Consider the following 22727-nt stretch of genomic DNA (forward strand, 5'->3'; position numbering starts at 1 on the left):
GATATACTTACATTTGTCACAAATACTCTAGTAACTAAAGGTTCATTAATACCTAAAGATTTTAAAAACCGAGTATCTAGACCATAGGTATTCCCAAATTTGCTATCTCCACCACCACCACCACCGTCGCCGTTACCATCCCATGCATCAGCAGGAGCATTCATATTTTGACGCCTATCACCTTGCGACTTTGGCGGATCTATAAATCTATTATCACGATCTCTTTCATTGTTACAAGCTGTTGCTAATCGGTCATATTTGTCCCATTCAACATCAAAGTCCTAAAATATATAAATATTAAATATGTCCTTAACACTGATTACATGGTACCCATCCAAGTTGTAAGGAAGTTGAAAAAATAACAATATACTAACTACCTTTTTAATATCAGACCGATGCATTTTTTCTACAGTAATTTTTACCGAGTCTGAATCTTCAAATTCTACAATACCACGAGCTCTTGCTTTGTCATTTTCACCAGTAAAAAGTTCAACATGAGCAACTTTTCCAACTTCTGTTCTGAATAAATCCTCAGTGTCTTGTCAACGAAAATCATAAGAAATGTTTGATACGTAGATTCGTCAATCTGAAGCTTTTCGACCACGATAGTTTCGCTCTCTACGATCACGGCTTGTAGAATTTATGCGATTTTGTCGTTCCGCTCTCCTGTTACGATCACGTCCTCTACTTCGATCTCTCTCCTCGTTGTTCTCCACTTGATCCCTAATATTTAACAAGATTATATAGAACTAACGCGTGTAAGGAAAAACACGTTTTACTGTTGCTTGTTAATATGTATACCTATTACATAGAGAATGGCAGCACAGTGGGTACGAAATGCAGTAAGTAACAGGTGTCGATTCAGAAATCTTAAAAACAATCAGTGTCCTAAGCGTAATTGCGATCCTTGCCAAACAATTTGAGCAATACATCTTATTCGCGCGATCGAAATAAAGCTAAAAAAATGTTATTCTTTTTATGTTTCTGGGAAAGTTCGAAAGAGAAATATCGTATTGCTGGTGAGATACAACGTTCAAACAAACGTATGCAAGAGTATAGATTTGTGAGAATTACGAGCATCTTTCTACAAGATTAATCTGTGCTTATCCGCAACGTAAATAGCATGCCCGGAGAAGCCTGCACGACGAATTTGCATCCACACGATAGCGTCTTTTAAATCGTTTTACTGCTAAGCGAAATATGAATGTTGCGCACGTTACCTTTGAGACCGGGAGCTTTTTTTTATGATCCAATAACGCGGGGAACAATCGGTATATATTGTTATTGTGGGAACGAGAATTTTCTATGAATGTTTATAGAGAGTATAACAGCCTACGTGTGGAAACTTTGAAATTGTTGAATTCTTAGATTTAATAATATTTAAGGCTCGCTGTTGGTATAAAGTTTTTATATAATCGCATGGATTCCTATATCGCTTAGGCAAAGGATTTTGTATGCCAATTTTGATGCGACTTTGGAGTAAAATGTTTAATACAGAATAAATCGTAAGATATTGACTTATTTCCTCAAATTGCTTAAAAACAGAAGATCCTATACAACGATAACCATGATTATGTTGGTAAAGTGTGTAACAAATCTGAAAATGTACATAGCAGCTAAAATATATTTAATGCAACGGTATATCTCACAAAAATTGTGAAAGCATTTAAACGATTAATTATCCAATAGATAATATCCAATAGAAATAGTGGAACAATTTTCTAGTAGAATTATTTAATGGAATACTTATTATATGCTTAAGATACATTTCCATGGCACATACTAATGTTTTCTAAATATATATATGTTTGCAATAAATACCTTTCAACTTCTACGTACATTTTCAGATTCACTTCAACTTTTATCGATACAACCACGGTAGTCGTGCCTCGTTATAGTGCTAACAGAATTTCAGAATATTTTATATAACACACACAATATATACACATCAAAGTTTTGTATAGTATGTGTTGAAGTACTTTCGTGAGCCATACTGTAATTATTCCAATTTTTCCATCGAGAAATAATCCTCGTACAGACGTTCAACCAATGATTAATATTAGCAAGCTACGTTACTAATTTGCACGTTATCGTAGTTAATGCCATTGTTATTAGATATTCAGTTTAACAAATCGGTAGACAATTACTGGTAACTATAAATTACTAGCTACTAAGACGCTCGTTAACCTTATTCGAACCACTTGCCAGCTAAGCAATCCATCTTAAATAACCATAGCCACTTTCTCCGACTAATCCCGAATAAACGAAAGCGATCGATGAAGAGTGCCCCGGCGATCTTTCGAAAGGCAATCCCATTTTACGGATAATAACGCAATTGGATTGCCATTTAACGGGAACATGGAACAGCCAGATCGGTGGTCGATGGACGTTAAGCACGAGCCGCGAACAAGCTAATTCGCCAAGTGGGAAATTATCTTGGGAGTTGTAGCGAATTGTCTGGGACGAAAGGTTGGTAAAAATAATTAAGGCCGCGTGCACACCAGAACCAAAGTATTGCTGATCGCGTGACTCCATCTCCAATCATTACTGCCACGAACTGCATCGTTTTACTCGCCGCTCCTATATTCGCGATATATTGGGTGCCACAATTATAATACAGTACAGTCAGTAAGTAAATGATTCTACGTGAAAAAATAATTGGAAATTTCTGTGAAGAAATATTGTTCCACATTTTTTACTTATTTTCACATGTAGAATAACCTCCTGTCGTTTATGTAGTCTTATTCAGTCTGAAATTAGCCAAGTTCAAGTACACTTGACAAATTTCCAACTCAATTTTCTCGAAATCGAAGCGTCGTATGAACAAATTTCGTTCCATATTTCCGACTTACCTTTTCACATAGAATCACTCTTTTACAACCGTACCATGATTACTAGGACACCTTGTATATGTCGAATGATCGAGTTCAAAAGGAAATTGCACGAGAAAGAAGCAAAGAGAATAACGAAACAAAGAGAGAGAGAGAGAGAGAGAGGGAAAAATAAAAGGAATGAGAAAACGCGGACCAGGGGAACAATTGCTGTTCATTTATCGGGCAACGTTCAGAAAATATCGTTGCATTATAAAACGGAACGAGAGCCTGTAATAGGACACGCAGTCCAACTAAATAGCACTTCATTGGAACCAAAGCTGGTTGGATCTTTGCACAGCCTGGCACTATTTTATTTTTTGCCTCTACCTTTGGTCTTTTATTCCCCTTTTTTTTTTCAATACGACATCACCTTTCGCAATCGGTAGCACGAAAAATTGCGGCACGAGCATTGCTTTGTTCGTGACACGCCGATTGCACTTCCTCTTCGTTTAGCGAACCGACGAATAAAAACGTGTCCACCAATTATTTGTTAGTTCAATCATATTACATATTAATTACATAGTGCAAAGGTACGTATCAAATATGTAAATATTATACAATAAATACATAATTGTATTACCAATGATCCAATGAAAAGATAATATAAACGTATGTATAAGTTTGCTTTTGTTACAATAATCAAAACATTCTATTATTCTAACAAACCTGACTCAATCTCCATGAGAAGCTGACAAATTAACTGTTGAGCATCATGGCGTTCAAACGCTATTTTGAATTCCCAGTTATCGTCCCGCTATGGTCGAGCAACCTGCGCAAAAGAAAATCCCCAATTTAAAACAAATATATATTTAGAATTGTAATCAAAATGAAACGGAAACAATAATCGATTTCAAATTCTAATTCGGAAGCTAATAACCATAAACATACGATCGAGAGAAAAAAGAAGGAAAAAGAGTTTCAAATATTATTTAACTTTGTCATAATAATGTATAATAAATTAATAAGCGAACAACTGTTAATAACACAAACCTAATAACAGCATACGAAGGCAGCGGAATAGGAGTGAAGATACTACGCAATTAATTAATACGTCGCGAACAACGAAAATTGACAGATCCTTACGCGACGACTTTCGACACCGCAATGACGCTCCCCGCGACCCGTTCGTCTCTCAAATGTCCCATGGGTGGGGATGTGTGTTTATGTCGCAGGAAGTCGATCGTGTCGAATTAACTAATTTCCGAATCTATGTGTATGTATCACTATTTACATTGAACGTTAACGAATACTCGAAATGCAATATAACTGATTTTAGAGATTATACTGTGTGTTACCGAAGGCCGAGATATGTGTTCTGGTAATAAACTGTATCACATTTTATAAATACTCGAAAATCTTTGCAACAAATCCGAAATTCCTTGGAAAAACAGTTGCTTGAAGAGTGCGTTAATGTTACGCGCCAAAAACCGAACTTGTAATGGCATTTTCTTTAGAAACAATAAAAATTATTGATAAAAGTCGTAAGATGACGATACTATAGAACATTCACGCGACAAATACAACATAGTATGACTTATTGGAACCTGTCAAAAATTACGTATATACGTACAATAAAATTAAATAAATCGACTTCAAATTAAATTAAATTAAAGGGTCTATTAAAAAATATTTACTATCGAAGTAGTACGAAAGAAGTAGAAAAGTCTATTAAGAACATTCATTCTAATCGTTCAGGATTCTATTTAAGATATATGTGGATCGGAGCAATGGAATAATTCGTTTAATTCTTTTCGAAACGAAAGAAGAACTAAATATATTCGAACTAGCAAAAGAATTCTATAATTTTTTCCAATGTCATCTTAGTGTTCTCAAATATGAAATTGTTTGTTAATTCAATTGCATTGCAGATCAACGATATAATGCAAAGATATTATAAAATAAATATTAAGTCATCCCATAAGTTCGTGCCGTTTTTCCAGCGGTTATATATGTTAAGATTGTTTACATACCTTTCAGTTTCATGAAAAAATGTAATGCCCCTCTCGTTGTACAACTTCTTCCCATTTTTTTGGTGGGGCCATTATTCCGTCTCGATAAAGGTTCTCTTGTTTTTCTTTAAAATATGAAACGTATACACAAAAGTCGGCACGAACTTATGGGATGACCTAATACAATAATCGAATAATCGAAGCTAATAATACAAACTACCGATAATTATCTAATAACCAAATATACGATCGAGAAAATGAACGAAAAAGAATTTCAAATACCAATACGTTAGATATTTTATCGTTTCCTCTCTTTCCTCACTTTGTTACTGGCTATGTCATTCGATGGACAAAGTATATAGTTGCTGGGCACGATGCACGGGCACGTGGCTAACGTGACAGATGCGAAGTCATAATTTAGGATTAAGTTGTTCGACCTTTAGAAGGAACCTTGTTCCAGATTCGAATCTACTGGTTCGATCGATTGGGATGCAATATTAGTTTACTTAAATTATAACTATTCCTATTGATTGATGAAGCCAAATTGCGCTTTTGTACGGATGTAACCGGCGACAAGGGAATTTATAGTGATTTCGATCCGGCCTGAAGAGCATTCGCATGTGAATCATTGCAAAATTTCTACCTCAAATAGAATTTAACAATTCCAACAAGTAGCAAAAGATTTAATATACTTGTATATCGTGTCATCAGATTTTTCATATCGATGGATGAATATTATTAAAGTATCTTTCCCTCGTCGAAATATAAACCCCTATAAAGATATAACGATTGCTAAAACCATTAAACATATCTCGATAGACTCGTCCTGGAATCATTAATAAGATCGAAAGACGAATAGCGTTCAGGGTATACCAACGACCGTATGTAATATCTACTCGACAAGAAACAAATGGGCTGATATACACACAGACCACAGAAGACGGACAAAGTTACGAAGAGCTCGGTTCTTGGTAGGCGAGACGATATCTGGCAGGCTGCCTCGCATCCTCGTCGGTAAAGTCAGCTTTTGCAGAAGTGTGGCAACGATCTTCTGCTCGAGCCCAGCTCCATTCTGTGCCATGTAGTTGGATTTAATAACGCAAGTTTCACCGGTCCTGCGTTTCGTACGTCTATAATGTGCCCTCTTCCCCTTTTACGCTCAGCGGACGTCTTTGCGAATCCAGGAACGACCCAAGTAGCACGTTAAACTAACTAGGATTAATTATTACTTTGTTGAGATTCGAGGTAGCTGCGTTTTGTGTAGGTTATAGCGGGCAACGTTGGATGAAAACGCAGTCAGAGAAACAGAGAAGGCAAGGTCTATTGTTCTTACGGTTAGTTGTTGTCTCCTTGTATTTTCTATATAGCAACAATAAGGAAAATCGTAAGCTTACATCGAACTAGGAAAGGGAGGTATGTAAGAACAAATCTTGTGCAGTAGTCGCGAAGTTTAAGGGGGATACTTGCTGTTGTTTGGTATGCAACCGCACGTTGCGATTGTATGGTAATCCGTTCGACTAGAGAAGGGCTAATTCAACGAAACAGCGAAACAAACAATCCCGTTGAATCGCTACGAAGATACAAAGCCTTGAACCGGGGTCAAAGTAGTGGAACTCTGTGTACATTGGACAATAGAATTCTCAACTACGAGGGAAGTTCGTGGGAAGATTTTAACAGTATTCGATAGGCGGATTTACTAGAAATTGGAATCTCAAATACTATGTGTATACTGTATGTGGCTTGCGTTTCCAATAAATGTAATAATTACGATTGTATTCTATATTGTATTAGTAATTTTCTTTTTTCGCTTGGTTTTTTCAATTTACCACAGCAGTTGTGCTTTTCAATTTACTCTTTCGAATATATCTAAATACATATACATGTTACCGATTGGCTCGCTTGATACGACCAATGAAATTGTTATTTGAGAATTTTAAGGCTATAAAAAGAGAATAAAACGTATTGTTCGTTAACAGAGCCGTGTTTTCCCTCTGAAAACCATGTTAACCCAAACGATTATTTTTCAAACGTTTCGAAAGCAATTCGAAATAGTTACAATCACGGCTGTAATATTAGCATCGAAGAAAAATAATGCAATCAACTGCATATTTAGGTATGACTCTTTAATTTCCTTGCAGCAAGTACGAACAAACAAATATATGTATATATATGTATATATATGTGTGTATTGTATTTGTTTTACCATTTATCGTTTGTTCTCCATACTTTTTTTTTGTGTTATTTTTTTGGGAATAGTGTCGGTTTTCACATAACACTCTATAAATTATTTGTCTAATAAAATGCTTTTGGTCAGGTACGAGCATGAGATACAAAACGAATTGTTTTCTCACCTTAAACTACCACGAGCGAGTGTACGATTTATTAACAACGATCGTTCGAAGAGACAGAGAAAGCGTGTAATATTCGTCAACATGGGAGAAAAGATTAGCACTGGCGTCCATTACGTAATTACAAAATAACGGGACTTCATCCGCTTCTGAAATTTTCTTCGGTACGATATTCAACGAAAGAGTTATGCATTATGCTAATTATCCGGGGCACTTCCTTCATTAATTTCTGAATAATTGATCACAGTGTCAGAAACTTCTTTTCTTTAAAAATACAATGATTATGAAGCAGACGTTGATCAATCATTTATCTTGATAAGATACGAGATACGAGATGCTTCAGAAATTAAATAAATTAAATTAAATTCGGTATTAATGCGTTATTTTATTAATGAAACTTTAAAAATGTAGATTTCCCCTAGCTTTGTATAAAATACATAATTTTTACAACTTACACACTATTAAAGCCAAACGAAAACAATTACGGTTTGAAAAATCATTCGTCGATAAATAATCTCAAAATTTATGGTACATTTTTATAGTTTCGTTAGTAAAAGGTAAAGACAAATGTGTATGTTTACTAAGGAAATAACGTTTCTTTCGTTATCTCTTACCATGCTCTAATTACTTAATCAATAGCTACATAATATCTTGTGTATCAATATTTAAATGCATTACGTTTCATAATCAACAGCAATATGAGGAAAATTCTTTGATTAAAAGACAGAATAAATACGTCGGTATCCAGTACGTCTATATTCAGTTAGTAAGCTGTTCCTAGCAATTACACGCATTTGCATATGCAAAATTTATTTTTGACTCGGAGAGACGTTTCCGAGAACTTTATGCAATACTCCGCGGTAGACTTGTTTCATCGTCAGTATACATTTAATAGCGTCATTTTTTGTTTCTGTTTGGTGAGATACGAGCAACATAAAAAAGATACGCGGACAAGCGTTTTATATTCATAAAAAAAATTAGAAGAGCGACGAAAAGGAGATGCGATTCAAAATTTTTCTACCGCAATAAACACAACCGCATCTTGCAGATTAATCTCCTGGAATTTTTCCTTGTAACTAAACCTCCACTAAATTTTCGCGCAGAAATGTTGTCTCCCTTCGCAGTTTCATACGAGCATGCTTGTACACATGCCAACAAGGAAAAGCAGTTCGTGCGTAAAAAAAATTGCCTCGCTCGAAATTACTTTCACGCGAAGACACATTCATAACCCTTGTTTCCGTAACCGTTTACGTGAAAATTTTCTTAGAAATGAATCCTACAATATTACAGGATGCTGATAAAGTTGCTAGTTTACTAACAGCAATATACCTTAAGGTTAGTTTAATCAAAAAAAAAAATGAACCAAACAAGATTCTAGTTGTGTATAATTCAAGAATCTCGAATTGGATAGACAGTAAAAAGATTAGGAAGAAATTGAAAAACGGATGTATCGATAAATATGAAATGTGGGAAAAGTAACAGAGCGATTCTCAATAACACTTTCAAAAAATTTTCTGATATCTGCTGAGGCGGTAAAATGTACGCTATAAGAGTGTCAAGAATGCCATCTAAATTGCCATCTACTTGCGAGAAAATCTGCGATCATGTTTGGGAGCGTTCCATAAAATAAGCGTCCCATTTTAGAAAATCTTCTTCAAACTGGTCGCACACTCATCGTACGTAAATCCCAAGGAAAAATATATTTGCTTTCGATTGCCACCATCTCCAAACATCGTGTTCGGCGTAGGTATAGCAAACGTTTATAAAGAACCGATTAACAGAGCGTAAATAAAGTTCCGAAGTTTATGAAAATTGGTGAACCGAGAAAATTCACGGTGGTTTTTATTCGAAATAAAGTTTTCTATTGGCTACTATTCGTAAAATTTTGATTCTATCGATGTTATTATTCTGCGTAACTCTATCATATACTTTCGAGAATATTCACCGACTCCTTTGGTTCGATAAAAAATGTACGCGCAACAAAGTATTTTCCACGAGCGTAAAGACATCTTGACTTTAATAAATCGAATAAACCTTCCTTCGTTCAAATACGAACCTTTCAATTTTTATTTTCATCGAAAAAGCACGTTTCTCCAAAACGGAAGTAAAAATATTACGTTTATGTAGAAAATATAGACGTAAAATTTACGACGGTTTAAAAACTGTACGGATGCCGATACTTGTAATGAAGCATTTTCCAACGACCGATAAGTCGGAACGCTTTTATCCAGATGTGCCATACGCGATGAATTCGATGTTCATTTCATGAGCTCACAAGAATATTTGATTACAGACAACTCGAGTTCTTATCGTATCGAGAGCACTTATCGTATTAAAAATACTAATTATTAGGAATTATTAATAAAATTATATATAATTGTAGTATCTTAAATGGGTCTTAGAGGAGGGACAAATAATGATATTTTGGTTTAATAAATGATATTCAAAACAACGAACTGATTACAATATCGTCGCACGTCTTATTCTCATATTCGGCTCTCGACTTCCCGATTCACACTCTCCGGCTTCTGCACTCGCTCACTCTCGCTCCTCAACTCACACTGTGTCCGACTTCTCAACTAACTAATACCCCCTGGGCTAGCATCCCTTTGTCTTTTCTTAGCCCCACCACGCATGAGTTCTGCGAAGGCCCGTGGTCACGGTCGCGTCTACGAAACTATTTACTTGAAGGACCAACGACACATTGATGGACCCGACAACGCCTCGGCTCTCGCGATATTTTTTATGGTTCGACCGATATCTTAGGCCTTTTGTCCACGATACTACATAATGTATATGAGTAGCGTAGAAACCTCCGCTGATTTTTCTCCCCCAATAAGAGCGATAATACAAGCGATATACTTTGTCAACTTTGAAACTTCCTCTTCAACGAATTTAATTAAAGACCGTGACATATCCAAAAGATGGATCCTAATCTGCCCTACCGTCAACTTGCGCAACATCATGATAAGTAAAAAATTCCACAGAATGAAGATTACCAGAGAGATTACCTTTCTCTTTAAAATCACCTAGCCAACAACGATCGAGTTTCTGAGAATCGTGCGTACCCGTTACCTTGTTCATACGGGTCGTCGTGTACTCGACGCTCTGAAGCGGTTGTAACTCGAGGTGTGACACGATTGACCGAGTGGAAGGAGACACAGGAGAACTTAGCCGGACAATTTCTCATCGTGAGCTTCTTAGTGTCGAAAGGTTTCGTGAAAGACATTACTCGCGGAACAAGAAGCGTGGGATGAAAATGGCCAGGAAGAATCAAGATAAAACAGGGTTTAGAAAATACGCTGGCGAAGTAATAGCGGCCTCTCGGTCCAACGATGATAAAACACTTTAAACTAGCCTCGACAAGAGCTTCTTCGAGTAATATAAGGCGCGATTACTTCTATATTCCGTGCCAAAAAGATAAAACGTTCCGGAAACGGGCACAGAGTATACGTGCGCGAGCACTCTTCCGGCTTTTCTACGGCCTAGCCCTTCTCCTATGTCGCCACCCTCGCTCTACAAGGGGTTGTGCGCGCTCGTTCCTTTCTACATTGGCCTGCTCTAGAGAATAACGTAGCTCTCACGCGCAACCCGTCCGGGAAAGATATATAATCGCGCCTCTGGAAACTTCACGGACCTCCGCAGCCCTTACGACCCGACCTCCCTCTCTAGCCGCGGAATTCTGATTTTCATTTTGATTAATACGTTATACGAAACGCCCGGCACGACCGAGACAACGCTTCAAACGAGATCAAAGCAATTTCGGGTGTGACGCGTCCCAAAAGAACGACCGAGAGCACGCGATTGTGAAAATAGGGGGCCGATGATTTGGGTCAATAGGAAGGAAAGATATACCGATGACAATTGGTTGGTAGTGGTTTGATATGAAACTGATAGAGAAGCCATAGTTCGCGTGAGATCACCCTCCCTGTTTCTTGATGCCAAGCTCTTACGAAATTGGTCTACGAAGAAACGACCCATTCGTATGCTAAAAATTTCCACGAAACTTCAGGGATGGAATTTACGGCGTGATAAAGTCTTTCCGTAAACAACGATGGCATAGTCCTCCTATGTAGTTAAAAGAGGAATGGAAAAATTCTGTGTTTTTGAGTTTGTTCATTCGATAAGAGAAAGATGTCGCCGAAAGCTAAATGTATCGATTCTGTGACCTGCACAGGCTCCAACACTCGTAGAAACTTATTCTAAATATAGTATATGCGTAATATGTGAAACATTTTGTGTGAAATACCATACGATATAATTATTTTATACGATTATCATGATCACATTGGTAAAGTTCGAAACAAACCCGAATTCTTTTTACATTTCATTAACATCGCAAAATTATTTAAAGGGTTAATTATCCTCTATATCAATCTGTCTCAATATTTAGTGAGGCTACTTTTAGCATGAATGATATATGTGTCTGAGGTAACTATTCATGCTATACTAATTTTCTCTATACGAAGTTTTAATATGTTTGCAATATACACCTTGCAACTTATTTACATATTCGTCCCCACGTTCGTTTCAAATTTTGCTACTATAATCATGACAGCCGTATCTTATTACAGTGGTAGTAACGTATCAAAAAGTTTTTTCATAATGTACGTAATATATTCATAAAAATTTTCTGCGGGTTTCATGAGTCGACGTAACATTCATCGCTACGTTAAGTCGGTATAAAGGTTTGGTTAAAAAGACATGGTAGTTATCGCTTATAGAGAAATTACAACTGTACAAAAGATGTTCCACACTAGTATCTACTATCTATGTTTGTAAATAGGACGGCCAGCACTCTGTGACATTATAGAAGAGGCAAAGAAACACATGCTACTGAAATATGTAGGTCGTACGGTTTAGCCGACGCTCCACTTTTCTGAACTTGCTTGACACTTGCAACGATGAAAGACGACGTAATGATATTCGTTGCTCTATTTCCTGGTAAAGGGACGAGGAACGTATCTGTAGTGCCCTGCGTTACAGCATGAAACATAGGACAGGGATATTCGCGTTAAAGTCACAAGAACACCGATTATCGTGACATGTTTAATGTGACGATCTATGCGCACAATGCAGGATTCAAGGAATTTATCATATCAAAGAACACTTTATTTCAAAAGAACCTGCTATGGGATTTAAATGTAAATTTTCAGGTTCATCGTTATATGTTTTGTAATATTTGTACATATTTCGAAATATGAATTTATTTATATGTATTAGGTTATAACATATGAAACGTTGTATTTTATCACGTTTCTCTCTGTTATTTTCTGTTACGTCATTTCCTGAAGTTTTTTGTTTCCCAACAAATATTTTTATATTTTTCTATAATTTCATATTACCATTTTAAAATCGAGAATTTCCCTTCTCACTGTTTCATTAAAATCTTTTACATGCATGAATCGATCTTTCCTTTTTAGAATTCATTGGGGTCTTAAAAATTGGACGTTTTATATATTATAGTAAGCTTATACATTTTACGTAATTGTATATTTCAAAGTGAAATATCATGAATTTATGTATATATTTTATAATATGAATTTATGCATGTACTTTTCTTTTTCATCGTGTTTTATTCCCTTACTACGCCATAAAACATTTTTCTATCTTGTTTGAACGGTTATTCTATTAAATAAAGTGCCAGTGTTTCCATTAAAATAACCCTTACAACCATGAGAAATGAAACTTGTCGCAACGTTAGAACCAACACCAAAGAAATATATTTTTCTATCAACGAACCGTGTACAAATATTTCGAATCACATGTACGGTTTGCTTTTTACACTTCGTGGCGTTCCGCTTCCATTTATTTTTTTATAGTTTGCCACGATCGTATAGAGTGTTGGACCGTGTTCGTGTCGCGCGAAACAAACCGTACAACGAATATAAACGTCGATGTACGTGATGACGAAGTCTACGTTGTGTCTGGCTCGCTGATATCACAACCATACTAACCGTACAGCATGTAAAATCGATGAAATATATTTTATTCGTGGCCGCGTATTAAAGAGTCGCTTAATACATTAATGAATTTTTAGTATAACAAAAACACAATTAAACTTAATAACTTTGCATTGTGGTTGATACAATGGTACAAAGTAAATGAGTAGAGAATGATTTTGATATTGTACGCTTCCAGTTAGAAATATTAAGACGCTTACTCGTTTCATTTGATAGAAAATTCTAATAGATATTATTTTAGTTAATATTTTGCATCACAAGATAATATAATTGAAAAGCAATAATAGATTTATACTCGAATAGTTAAGAAATAAAAACAGTGAAAAGCATTCATTTTTTAATAGATATTTATAGCTATCGTAATAATTAGACTTACCAGTGCACACGACAATGAGAATAAATAAATATTAAAATAAAAATTTACATTGTAGATTTGGTATCTTCAAATAATCATACAGACTTACAGCAATTGTCTAGAGATAAACAATGTTTCTATGAATAGTCAGCAGGCAATCTCTATACAATCGTATACATTCAGAAATACTGCATGAACAAATACATTAACCTGTCTGTTATTGAAATGGAGAATAAGAGACAGTGTCTATGATTTATGAATATGTACATGTCTACAGCAATTGTCTGTAAGTCTAGACAAGACTTAAGAGCACGGAATAATAGAGCATTGAGAGAGTCGTATGTGACGACTTGATCAAGTGTCGCGTCGCGCAAGAGTAATCTAAAAGTAGAGTTTGTCGAAAGAGTCAGACGCGTACGTCTGAACGCGTGCATTTACTACTTTTAGCTAGACGCAACGTTTATAAGCAAAGATCTCCTATCATCAGTAACAGATACTCGTACAATAATACATTAAAGAAACAAGCTTTCTAAACGATTTTCAGTACATAATATCGTACTTTAAAAATTGAAGTCATCAAAAATATTTTTGATCGTAGCAACTTCAAGAAACTACCGTCTCTTTAGTCGCAGGCGATAGTTTAGCTTCTCTGTTCATTTTTTCTTTGTGTATAAGAAAGTGACATGTTTTATTCATGGATGTAATAAAACATGGTAAAACAATATCTTTTGACGTTTTAATACGAAAGAAAGTTGATTCGATGGAGACAATACTAATTTCCAACGCTCAGATATCTTACAAATTAGGTCTCGCAGAACTAAACGAAACAAATGAGACACAATTTCCACAGGATCTACGACTAAAGAATTAAATATATCGTATTTTATTCAACCACGACGGTGTATAATTTCAGTTCCTCCGATCTACTGATCCTGCAGTGGCCTTCTATTGAAAAAGAGAACACCGGTACAAGTTTAATCGGGCTCGCTGTATCGCACAGAGATACACGGCTACATTTAAAGGGGCAGACATTGTTCCAGCAACACCCGCAGATACTTGTCATAAATCATTCGTCGTAAATCCTCGGCGGTTCCTTCCGATTCGTACGGTGGAAAATTCCGACGCGAAACACCGCGAACTCTTGCTTGATACCGACCGTTGAAACGCCACTAACATTATAATTAAATTCTCCAGGGGAATTAAAGCGACTTTAAACGGAACGATGAGAAACGGCACGTAACGGTCGGCTGTTATCAAATTTACACTGCGCGAAGTGCTTACGACATTATATTTCTCTGTCGTTCTCTATCTCTTCCTAGATAACCAGCTCTCCCATCCGTTTCCATTTCTCGCGTAATAATAAGCTTGTTCATTTCAACTTCCTTTAACACTGATAAAATTATACCAGAATGAGAAAGAGAGAAAGATAAGAGAGAAAGATAAGAGAATACAGGTCCTGAAAAGCAAATAGTCGACTCGGCTTTTGCTTACACGTCGGATAGCGTTACAGTTGCACGACGTAAGATACCTGATTTTCAACGAACCTACGTTTATTGTTAATTAAAGATCAGTTCTGTAAGATAAATGCACCGTATACGCGTATAGACAACAATTCGATATGAAACTCACTGTAAAGGACAATTCTTAAATAAATCGATACAAGAGCTACTAAATTATTTAAAATCCTCTAAATTATTTATTATAGATTTTTCATTATTTTACGTCGTTAATGAGCCATACAAGCGATTGACATTGTAATAAATTATCGAAGAAAAGAAAGAAAGATACGCGACAAATACAAATATGTAACAGTAGTAACAGCGTTACAGGTACCATCTATCCGTGGAACGAGCATTTGTCGGATATTCCGCTCCACGCTGATGAATTTCAATTAATATCCCGGCTATTAATCTGTTCGGCTTTTTCATTTTCACGATCCTCTATCCCCGGCTCTTAACCTCTCTCTTTTCGTAGCAGGAATTAATTTGCGCACGGAAGCTTTCGACATAACCATTATTTTGATCTTTTCCCCGTAATCCCGATATTTCCGCATTATATTCGAAATTTCACAATATCGCTATTTCTGTATATCAGTTGCTATCCATATATCCAAGCATGACATGATATTTCTCCTATGAGCGTACGATACGTTTATATATTCAAGAAGACGAGAATATGAATAAAATAGCAAAGAACAGAGCATCGGAAAGACACGAATATCGAAGAGAAATATATGTATATATATACGTTATTAAAATATAGGATTGTAAATTTCTGGTTACAAATTCAAGGGAGCTTCGACCCACGCAGTAACCGACAGTTTCGATAGAGACGTTCGATCGCAATATTATTTTCAACGTTACTAGGGGCTGTACAATAGCACGAGAGAAGGGTGAAAAGGGAATTTTGACGCGTTCTGTCTTCTCTCTACCGAGTTTATGTTAAAATAAAACAAAAAAAGACGGTTTCTACGACAAATCTGTGCAGAGTGTTGCCTACGAAGCGGAAACTATTGATCGTCAATTTCGACGCGTCGCGTCGTCGAGCCATTTCGAAGATGAGGAAATGAAAGATCCTTCCGTTTTCTGAATGGAGCTTCAGAATTCCTCGAGGAACAAGAACACGTCTAATGCGAAGATTCTACCGTGATTAATTCGTATCTCTTGAACACCGAAACGATGAATTAATTCACTGGGCGAATTAACGAATGTCGGAGTTTCCACGGTCCTGCTAATTAGCAATTTCGTCGACAACTGCATCGAGAACAATACAATTTGTTTCTCTCATTAGTACAGCACGTATATGGCGCTGCATCGTCTTCGCAAACTACGCTAATATATTTGCTACGTCGACGGATCCATCAAAGTTTACGCCAACAAACTTCATGCGATCACCCGAGTACAAATTGCCACGAATTAGCACCGAATAGAGATACAGCCTCTCAGAAAAAATCATGTAAGCCTGACTGTTGTCTGTAAAATATTCCGCAGCAAGAATTCATAGAACTCACAAAATACAATAATATTCAAACACATTATCTTTCACTAATAAATATTCTAATGCCAATTTAGAAGACGTTAAAAGAGTAAAATGTACTTTAAGGAAACGTACGTTTTTAACATAGAAACACCTTTTCCTAACATTCGAGAGGACCTAATTATATAAAATTCAACGTCTCCGACCTTTCGATATATCTGTACAGTAACAAGTCGTTTTTAAACCCGCTAAAGAGTTAATCCAGCACTGAAACTCGTAAGTTCAATCACCATACAATTGCAAGCACTTTTCGCGGTCTCTCGAACACTTTGAGAACCGGTACTTGCACGTTATTGTTCGTTCATGCAGCCGAGAAACGGGTCGGTATAAAATATGACTTCACGCTTGGTGAAAAGCCTCGAGAAAGTTCAGATGAAATCCGTCGGAATGAAAGAAGTAAGTAGGAGAAAGAAGGATAAAAGTGTAAAGGGAACAGAAGACGGATCCGCGGATATATTGTGCTACTCAGGAGACAGGCGGAAGTTTCGAGAACAATGATTGCTCTGTCGCTGAAAGTCGCTAGGAACTCGGTGCGCCACTCTAATTGGAGCTAAACGCGATTTCTGTCACGCCTTGGGGTTAGACTTCGATTAATCGTGCAAAAACTGAGATGTTTTACAGTCCCTCGCGTGTCAACTTCTTTTATGCGATTCTCCGTGTTCAGTGGAAGGGAAAACCGGCCGATCTAGCCAGCTAGAGTTCCTTCTTGTTTTCTGCTCGGCCAGCTTTGCTACAGATTTAATTACCGGACGTCGCCTCGACATCCACCGGGAAAATTGAACTGCCACTTTGGGAATTACTACGGGAAACTTCGGTCGTTTTGCAGATGACTATTTCTGACGCCCTCGCGTTCTTCGACGGCTGTTGTGTAGCGTATATATATATTTGTATTTTGGATGTTATTTTATTATTAGATCAAGTGTAAATTTCGTATGGTAGAGATGAGGCGACGTCAAACGATATTGAAAACAGACAGGAATATGAAGAGACGACATATTTTATAAAACGAGCTTCAATCTTACGTAGTAGCATTTTATTATTTTATCTAATATACTGAAAATATCTAGAAATCCATAAAACTTGAACAGTAATAGAATTAGATTTTATTGATTTAAATGTTTAAAAGTCATAACTCATCAAAATTGTAAAACGACAGAAATAAACTTTCGGTCGACGGTTTTAGACTGTGAACTTGCAAGCTGTACATTTTTGAAACATTTCAATCTCATTTCATTAAAATACACAATTTTATGATTTTATCGAAGTTACAACTCAGTAAGGTTGTACAATATATCATATTGTATCATGAAGTAACATCATGCACCTAAAATAACGTTACTTAATATAGGGCATCGGCCTCGAATTCACTTTTCATTTAGTAACCACGATTCCCAAATTATCTCAATCAAAGTAATAAGATTAAACTGTCTCCTACCCGAAATTTACTATTTAACTGCCTTTTCTTCGTCCCAGCGAACATGGCGTGTCACTCAAAGAAGGGACGACTTGTCATTTGTCAGAGGAAACCTAATTACAAAATCATGTAACGACTGCCAACGAAATAGATTGACAGTTTGTTCAGCATAATACAAGCTATTTCTCCAGCAATTTCACTTTTACTGTCAAGCCAGCGAGTAATCGCTAGACGAGCTAATAGCTTTCGTTTTTGCCATTGTCTCATAAAAGTTTTTGCTCGGATGTTAAACCGACTGCGTTCAAAATATACATTTCTAGCACGGTAAGATCATCGAACGACGCTAATGTGCGGCGCATGCTTAATCGAGAAAATATAATATCTGCATATGTCATGTCGCGAACAGTTTACTGGCATTTGATTATTTTCTCTTTGCGAATAGATGTCACAAAATTAATTCTCAAACAGCAGAGGCTTCTAAAGACAATAATAAGAATCCTTATGGGTATACCGTAACTTCTCGAAGTTATATCATTTTCTGCATATTAAAATCTTTTCTGCGGTTTTCACGAGCTGTTTAACCAGATGCAAGACTACATTACGCTTCATAGTCGTAACTTTCCAGCATAAGATGAATTTAATGTCTGTCGATGCGGTTAAGGAAGTTCGTTCATTAAACAGAACACGGTACACTTTGTTAGTTACGCGTAAATAGAGTTAGAAACAGCCGCTAAGAACTTTGGAAAATTCGTTTCTATTTGACGATGGGCGAAGAAAGGGGCGTTTTAGCATGAAACGTTTCCAAGGTGTGGAGGAAAAAGCCGAGAACTGTTGCTAGAGTTCGAGAGAGCGAGCAAAAGACAGCAAGCGAGAATCACAAATTACTGATAAAGGCTGGGTTCATTCTCCGTAACATTGAAACGTTTCCTTTCTCTTTCTCTTCAGCTTTGTTGCCAGCGTCTTTTAGCCGGCTGAGTTTGTAAAGGCTCGTCTTATCAACGGACTTGCTCATCTTCTAGTCGTTAGACATTCTTCCCCGTTTCTAACCGCGCGTTCCTTTTCTCCTGTGCGGCTCTTCAGGCTTGTTACGGGCCACCACCGTGAAATCGGGACACCACCAGTGTATAAAGCATTAGCATATACGACGTCCTTCTAACGCGCGTATTATCCTAGCACTCTCGCGTGAAAAATATGACCTGACAGCTTTGAACAGCTAGCAATTTCCTCTATACACGTAATGCTAACACTTCGCTAGTCTGTCTAATCACATTAATTTGTATAGCTAATATAACTTTATTTTATAATACAATGATGCTTAAATGCTTAATTGCCGTTATAATTATCCGATCGTGTTTCGCCTGAATCATAAACTTTACACGATCACTTCGCGAACTACACGATCATTAATTTTCCATTCAGAAACTTTCCAACCGGTAGCGGAAACTTTTGACCGATGCACACGAATGCGAATGCTCCCGCGTCTGGAAAATTAATACTTTCATGCAACAGAAGGCTTTCCTCTCGTGTTGAATTGCAAGGGGTCCGGCATAACGGAACGAGTACGCTCGTAGAATGACAGTTTGCGCTGTCCTTTAGGAATATGCCCAACAAAAGTACGCGAATGTCTTGGCACGCGATGGGAAGAATCACGAGATTCCAAGCTTTCAAGCATTCTGCAGGACGTCTTTCTGATTAGGTATGCACCCACGTAACTGCCCCTCGGGCATTTTGCGACAGGAGCATCTCTCTATACGTGTCGTCCAGGTCTCAAAGAGTCGTCGTTTTAAAACTGGAAAAAGGCCGTGCGCCAGCCAACCGACAATATACCCTTTCCCTTTTCGTTTACTTTTGATTGAACTCCTCTGTATTGCATGGCAGATGTATATATGTGTCTACTCTGTTCTCTGCTTTCTCTCTCTCTCTCTCTCTCTCTCTCTCTCTCTCTCTCTCTTGTGGTCTCTTTGTTTGCTTGTCCAACATACTGTTGAATCTATCGGCCGCGAGAATATTTTTGTTTCGAGAGAAGCTTGAAAAAGACTATGAAAAAGTTTGTCTATTGCTCTAATATAAATAAAATTGAATTCTGGTATATTGTATATATACATGTACAGAGTGTCCCATATGTACAAGGTTTACAGTTGACAAAGGGGTGATTCTACGTGAAAAAATAGATTGGTAATATACAATAAAGTTTTTGTTATGACGCTTGGTTCTCGATGAAATCGAATTTGAAAATTTTAACTAAAATCATCGGCTGAAAAACGTGCGAAATAATTAGCAGCAGATTATCCTATAGGCGAAAATAAATAAAAAATAATTGGCAAATTTTCGCGTTCGAGTTTCTCGAAATCGAAGCGTCATAGGACAAACACGTTATTCGATATTTTCGACTTATTCTTTGATGCACTATAGTCATCTATGTGGTACCATAATTACAGGAATATCCTGTATACTCACATTCGCGATTTTCAAGAAGAGGAGAAGAACTTGACGTAAAAGTTACGTTGAGAACACCCGAGGAAAAAGGTGGTCGAGTATAAAGCAAATGCACGGCTGTTTGTATCCATTTGAAGATTCATCGCAAACTTTACCGGAGGCCACAATAATTTTAATAAATCGCGGCTGGTTTCAATCTGAAACTGAAATTACTATCTCGACGAGACTTTCCCGTGCTCAAAGAGGACACCGAGGATCGATAAAATCGTCCGATTCTCCGGCAGTAAACGGGCGAATTAAAGGAGCAGGGAAATAGAGAAAGTGCTCGCTCGTATTCTCCGAATGTTTCGAACTTTATGAAACTTCCAAAGGGATGAAAAATTCAGCTCATCTGACACACTTTATCGATAGTTGAACGCTCTGCTTTCTTTTCCTGGCATCTAATAGATCGGATTAATTGCATTTAAATTAACAAGTGTTTTAACGTGCGAGTTTAATTATCAGTGTGGGCGAAAAAAATGATATTCGGTTACGTAACAGGTTCGTACGTCTCTCGATATTACATTTTGTGGAATATTACAGAAATATTGCTCTTATTAATTGCAGGAATCTCTTTAACGTATTGGAACTTTTTAATAAACCGATGAAAACCTTGGAATAATTGGGAAGAAAGTTGATCCATTTATAGAGGATAATAGAACGAAACACTGCACACATTGTTCAATTGTGTACACACGGCTAAATAGATCTTACATAGAAGTAATTGTTAATTCTCGTTCAGAGAAATACGATATAACATAATAATCATCTGTGAAAGATTGTTTATCTATATAAATATTCATCAAAGGAAGTTCTACTGGAACGACACATCTTCGTATATTTCACGAACAAAGATTACGTATCATGCCCTTTCAAAATTGAGGCTACATTCAATCTTCTGATTCGATAAAAGCAGGACGAGCAAATTTCAATTTCCTGAAAACCGCTCTCCCTATATAGGGGATCTCCTTCTATTTCCATATGCGACACCGAAGCTTTTGACTCAAGAGGAAGCCCATTCTCTAGAAAGAGATCTCTTGTTACTTTTTTTTTCTATATCCTTCACGATACTTACTATTTTAATAATATATTTTCTCCTTATTACGGCTTCGTCTAAAACGCACGATTTCTGAGAAATTTGTAGCGTAGATACAAGTACGTATAGAAATACGTGAACGAACAGAGAGTCATACCGTAGAGTGGAAAACTTATAATCTAGACCTGTTTGTTGTTCTGGAAGTTATGGAAGCTCGATTAGAGATGAAATCCTGATATTTGAAAGAAAAATAACTCTTCTGCTTCTGCTACTGTGCGATATCAAAAGAAGCGGATTACTTCGAATCATTCTTTTTATCAGAATTCCAAATTTAGCTGATCGTTGAAGGAGATAGTAATAAATGAAACGAAATAGAAGTTCAAGAATATTATATCATACGTAATATTGGCTGATCCTATAGAAATGAAATAGAGGTTCAAGAACACATATATTCATATTGGAAGATCCTATCGAATGAAATAGAGGTTCAAGAATATATATACGTATACACTGCCAACCATAAGTCACCGAACACTTCTACACGTTTCTGCCATAGAGAAACATAAAAATAAAATACATTAAATTAAATTTAAGCTGTAGGAAATATCGTAAATTTACATGTCACCTTGCTATTTAAAACATTATTCTTCTAATTAAAATTACCCTTAAATTTCACTTAAGAAATAGTCTTTTACAAGTGTCTTCTTATAATCATCCTCTCTTTCTTAAATATACAAATTTTGTTTCTTATAAAAATATTTCTACACCTTTGGAAATGAGAAACACATCATATTACCTTTAAGGTAACCTATTGCATACACATAGAATAAGAACAAATCGTCCTGTATCAACTACATACGTACTACCCTCGGTTTATCCAAGCCCTCGTAAGCCTAACGTAGTTTTCCCTCTCGAAAACGTCTTCGTTGCTGGTCGAAGGTCAAAACACGGTTGAAGTTTCGTTGAGCGCTCGACGAGCCGAGGGTTAGCCATTCGACGGAAAACTTAGAGGTTTTACGGTTAACTTCGGGTTATAGCTCCCCTCAGAAAGCAAAATGTACAACTTACAACCGCTGGATGCGGTATGGTCGGAGGAGAAAACAGCTATAAACGAAAACGTAACGTGTGAGAACATAACGGGCGAAGAAAGAGAGTTAAGCATAGGGAGGTGAAGTAACGACGAGTCACTTCAGAGTCAGAGGAAAATGATGACCAGGCTTTCAGCAGCAAATGGCGTACGTTAACTTTTCCAGTAGACGTTGCTGTGAATTTAGGACG

General features: G+C 36.7%; 2 protein-coding genes across 8 annotated transcripts in view; one reads left to right on the forward strand and one right to left on the reverse strand.

Moving 5' to 3' along the window:
* Positions 1–22727, forward strand: part of LOC126915514 (lachesin-like) — a 478988-nt gene that overhangs the window by 415455 nt on the left and 40806 nt on the right. The gene's annotated exons all lie outside the window — the stretch shown is intronic.
* Positions 1–22727, reverse strand: part of LOC126915511 (myelin expression factor 2-like) — an 86066-nt gene that overhangs the window by 2046 nt on the left and 61293 nt on the right. Inside the window, exons 1-4 of one of the 3 annotated variants that reach the window (XM_050720246.1) lie at positions 3864–4265; positions 802–956; positions 378–723; positions 12–281 (exon numbers count right to left, since the gene is read on the reverse strand). In XM_050720246.1, coding sequence (XP_050576203.1) covers positions 12–281; positions 378–401 — 294 coding nt within the window. In that variant the 5' untranslated portion in view covers positions 402–723; positions 802–956; positions 3864–4265. Of the gene's footprint in view, positions 1–11; positions 282–377; positions 724–801; positions 957–3863; positions 4266–22727 lie in introns of those variants that run through there. The other 2 variants (XM_050720245.1, XM_050720243.1) reach the window with 2 other exon arrangements.

The sequence above is a fragment of the Bombus affinis genome, chromosome 4 (assembly GCF_024516045.1).
Source record: "Bombus affinis isolate iyBomAffi1 chromosome 4, iyBomAffi1.2, whole genome shotgun sequence".
Taxonomy (NCBI): domain Eukaryota; kingdom Metazoa; phylum Arthropoda; class Insecta; order Hymenoptera; family Apidae; genus Bombus; species Bombus affinis.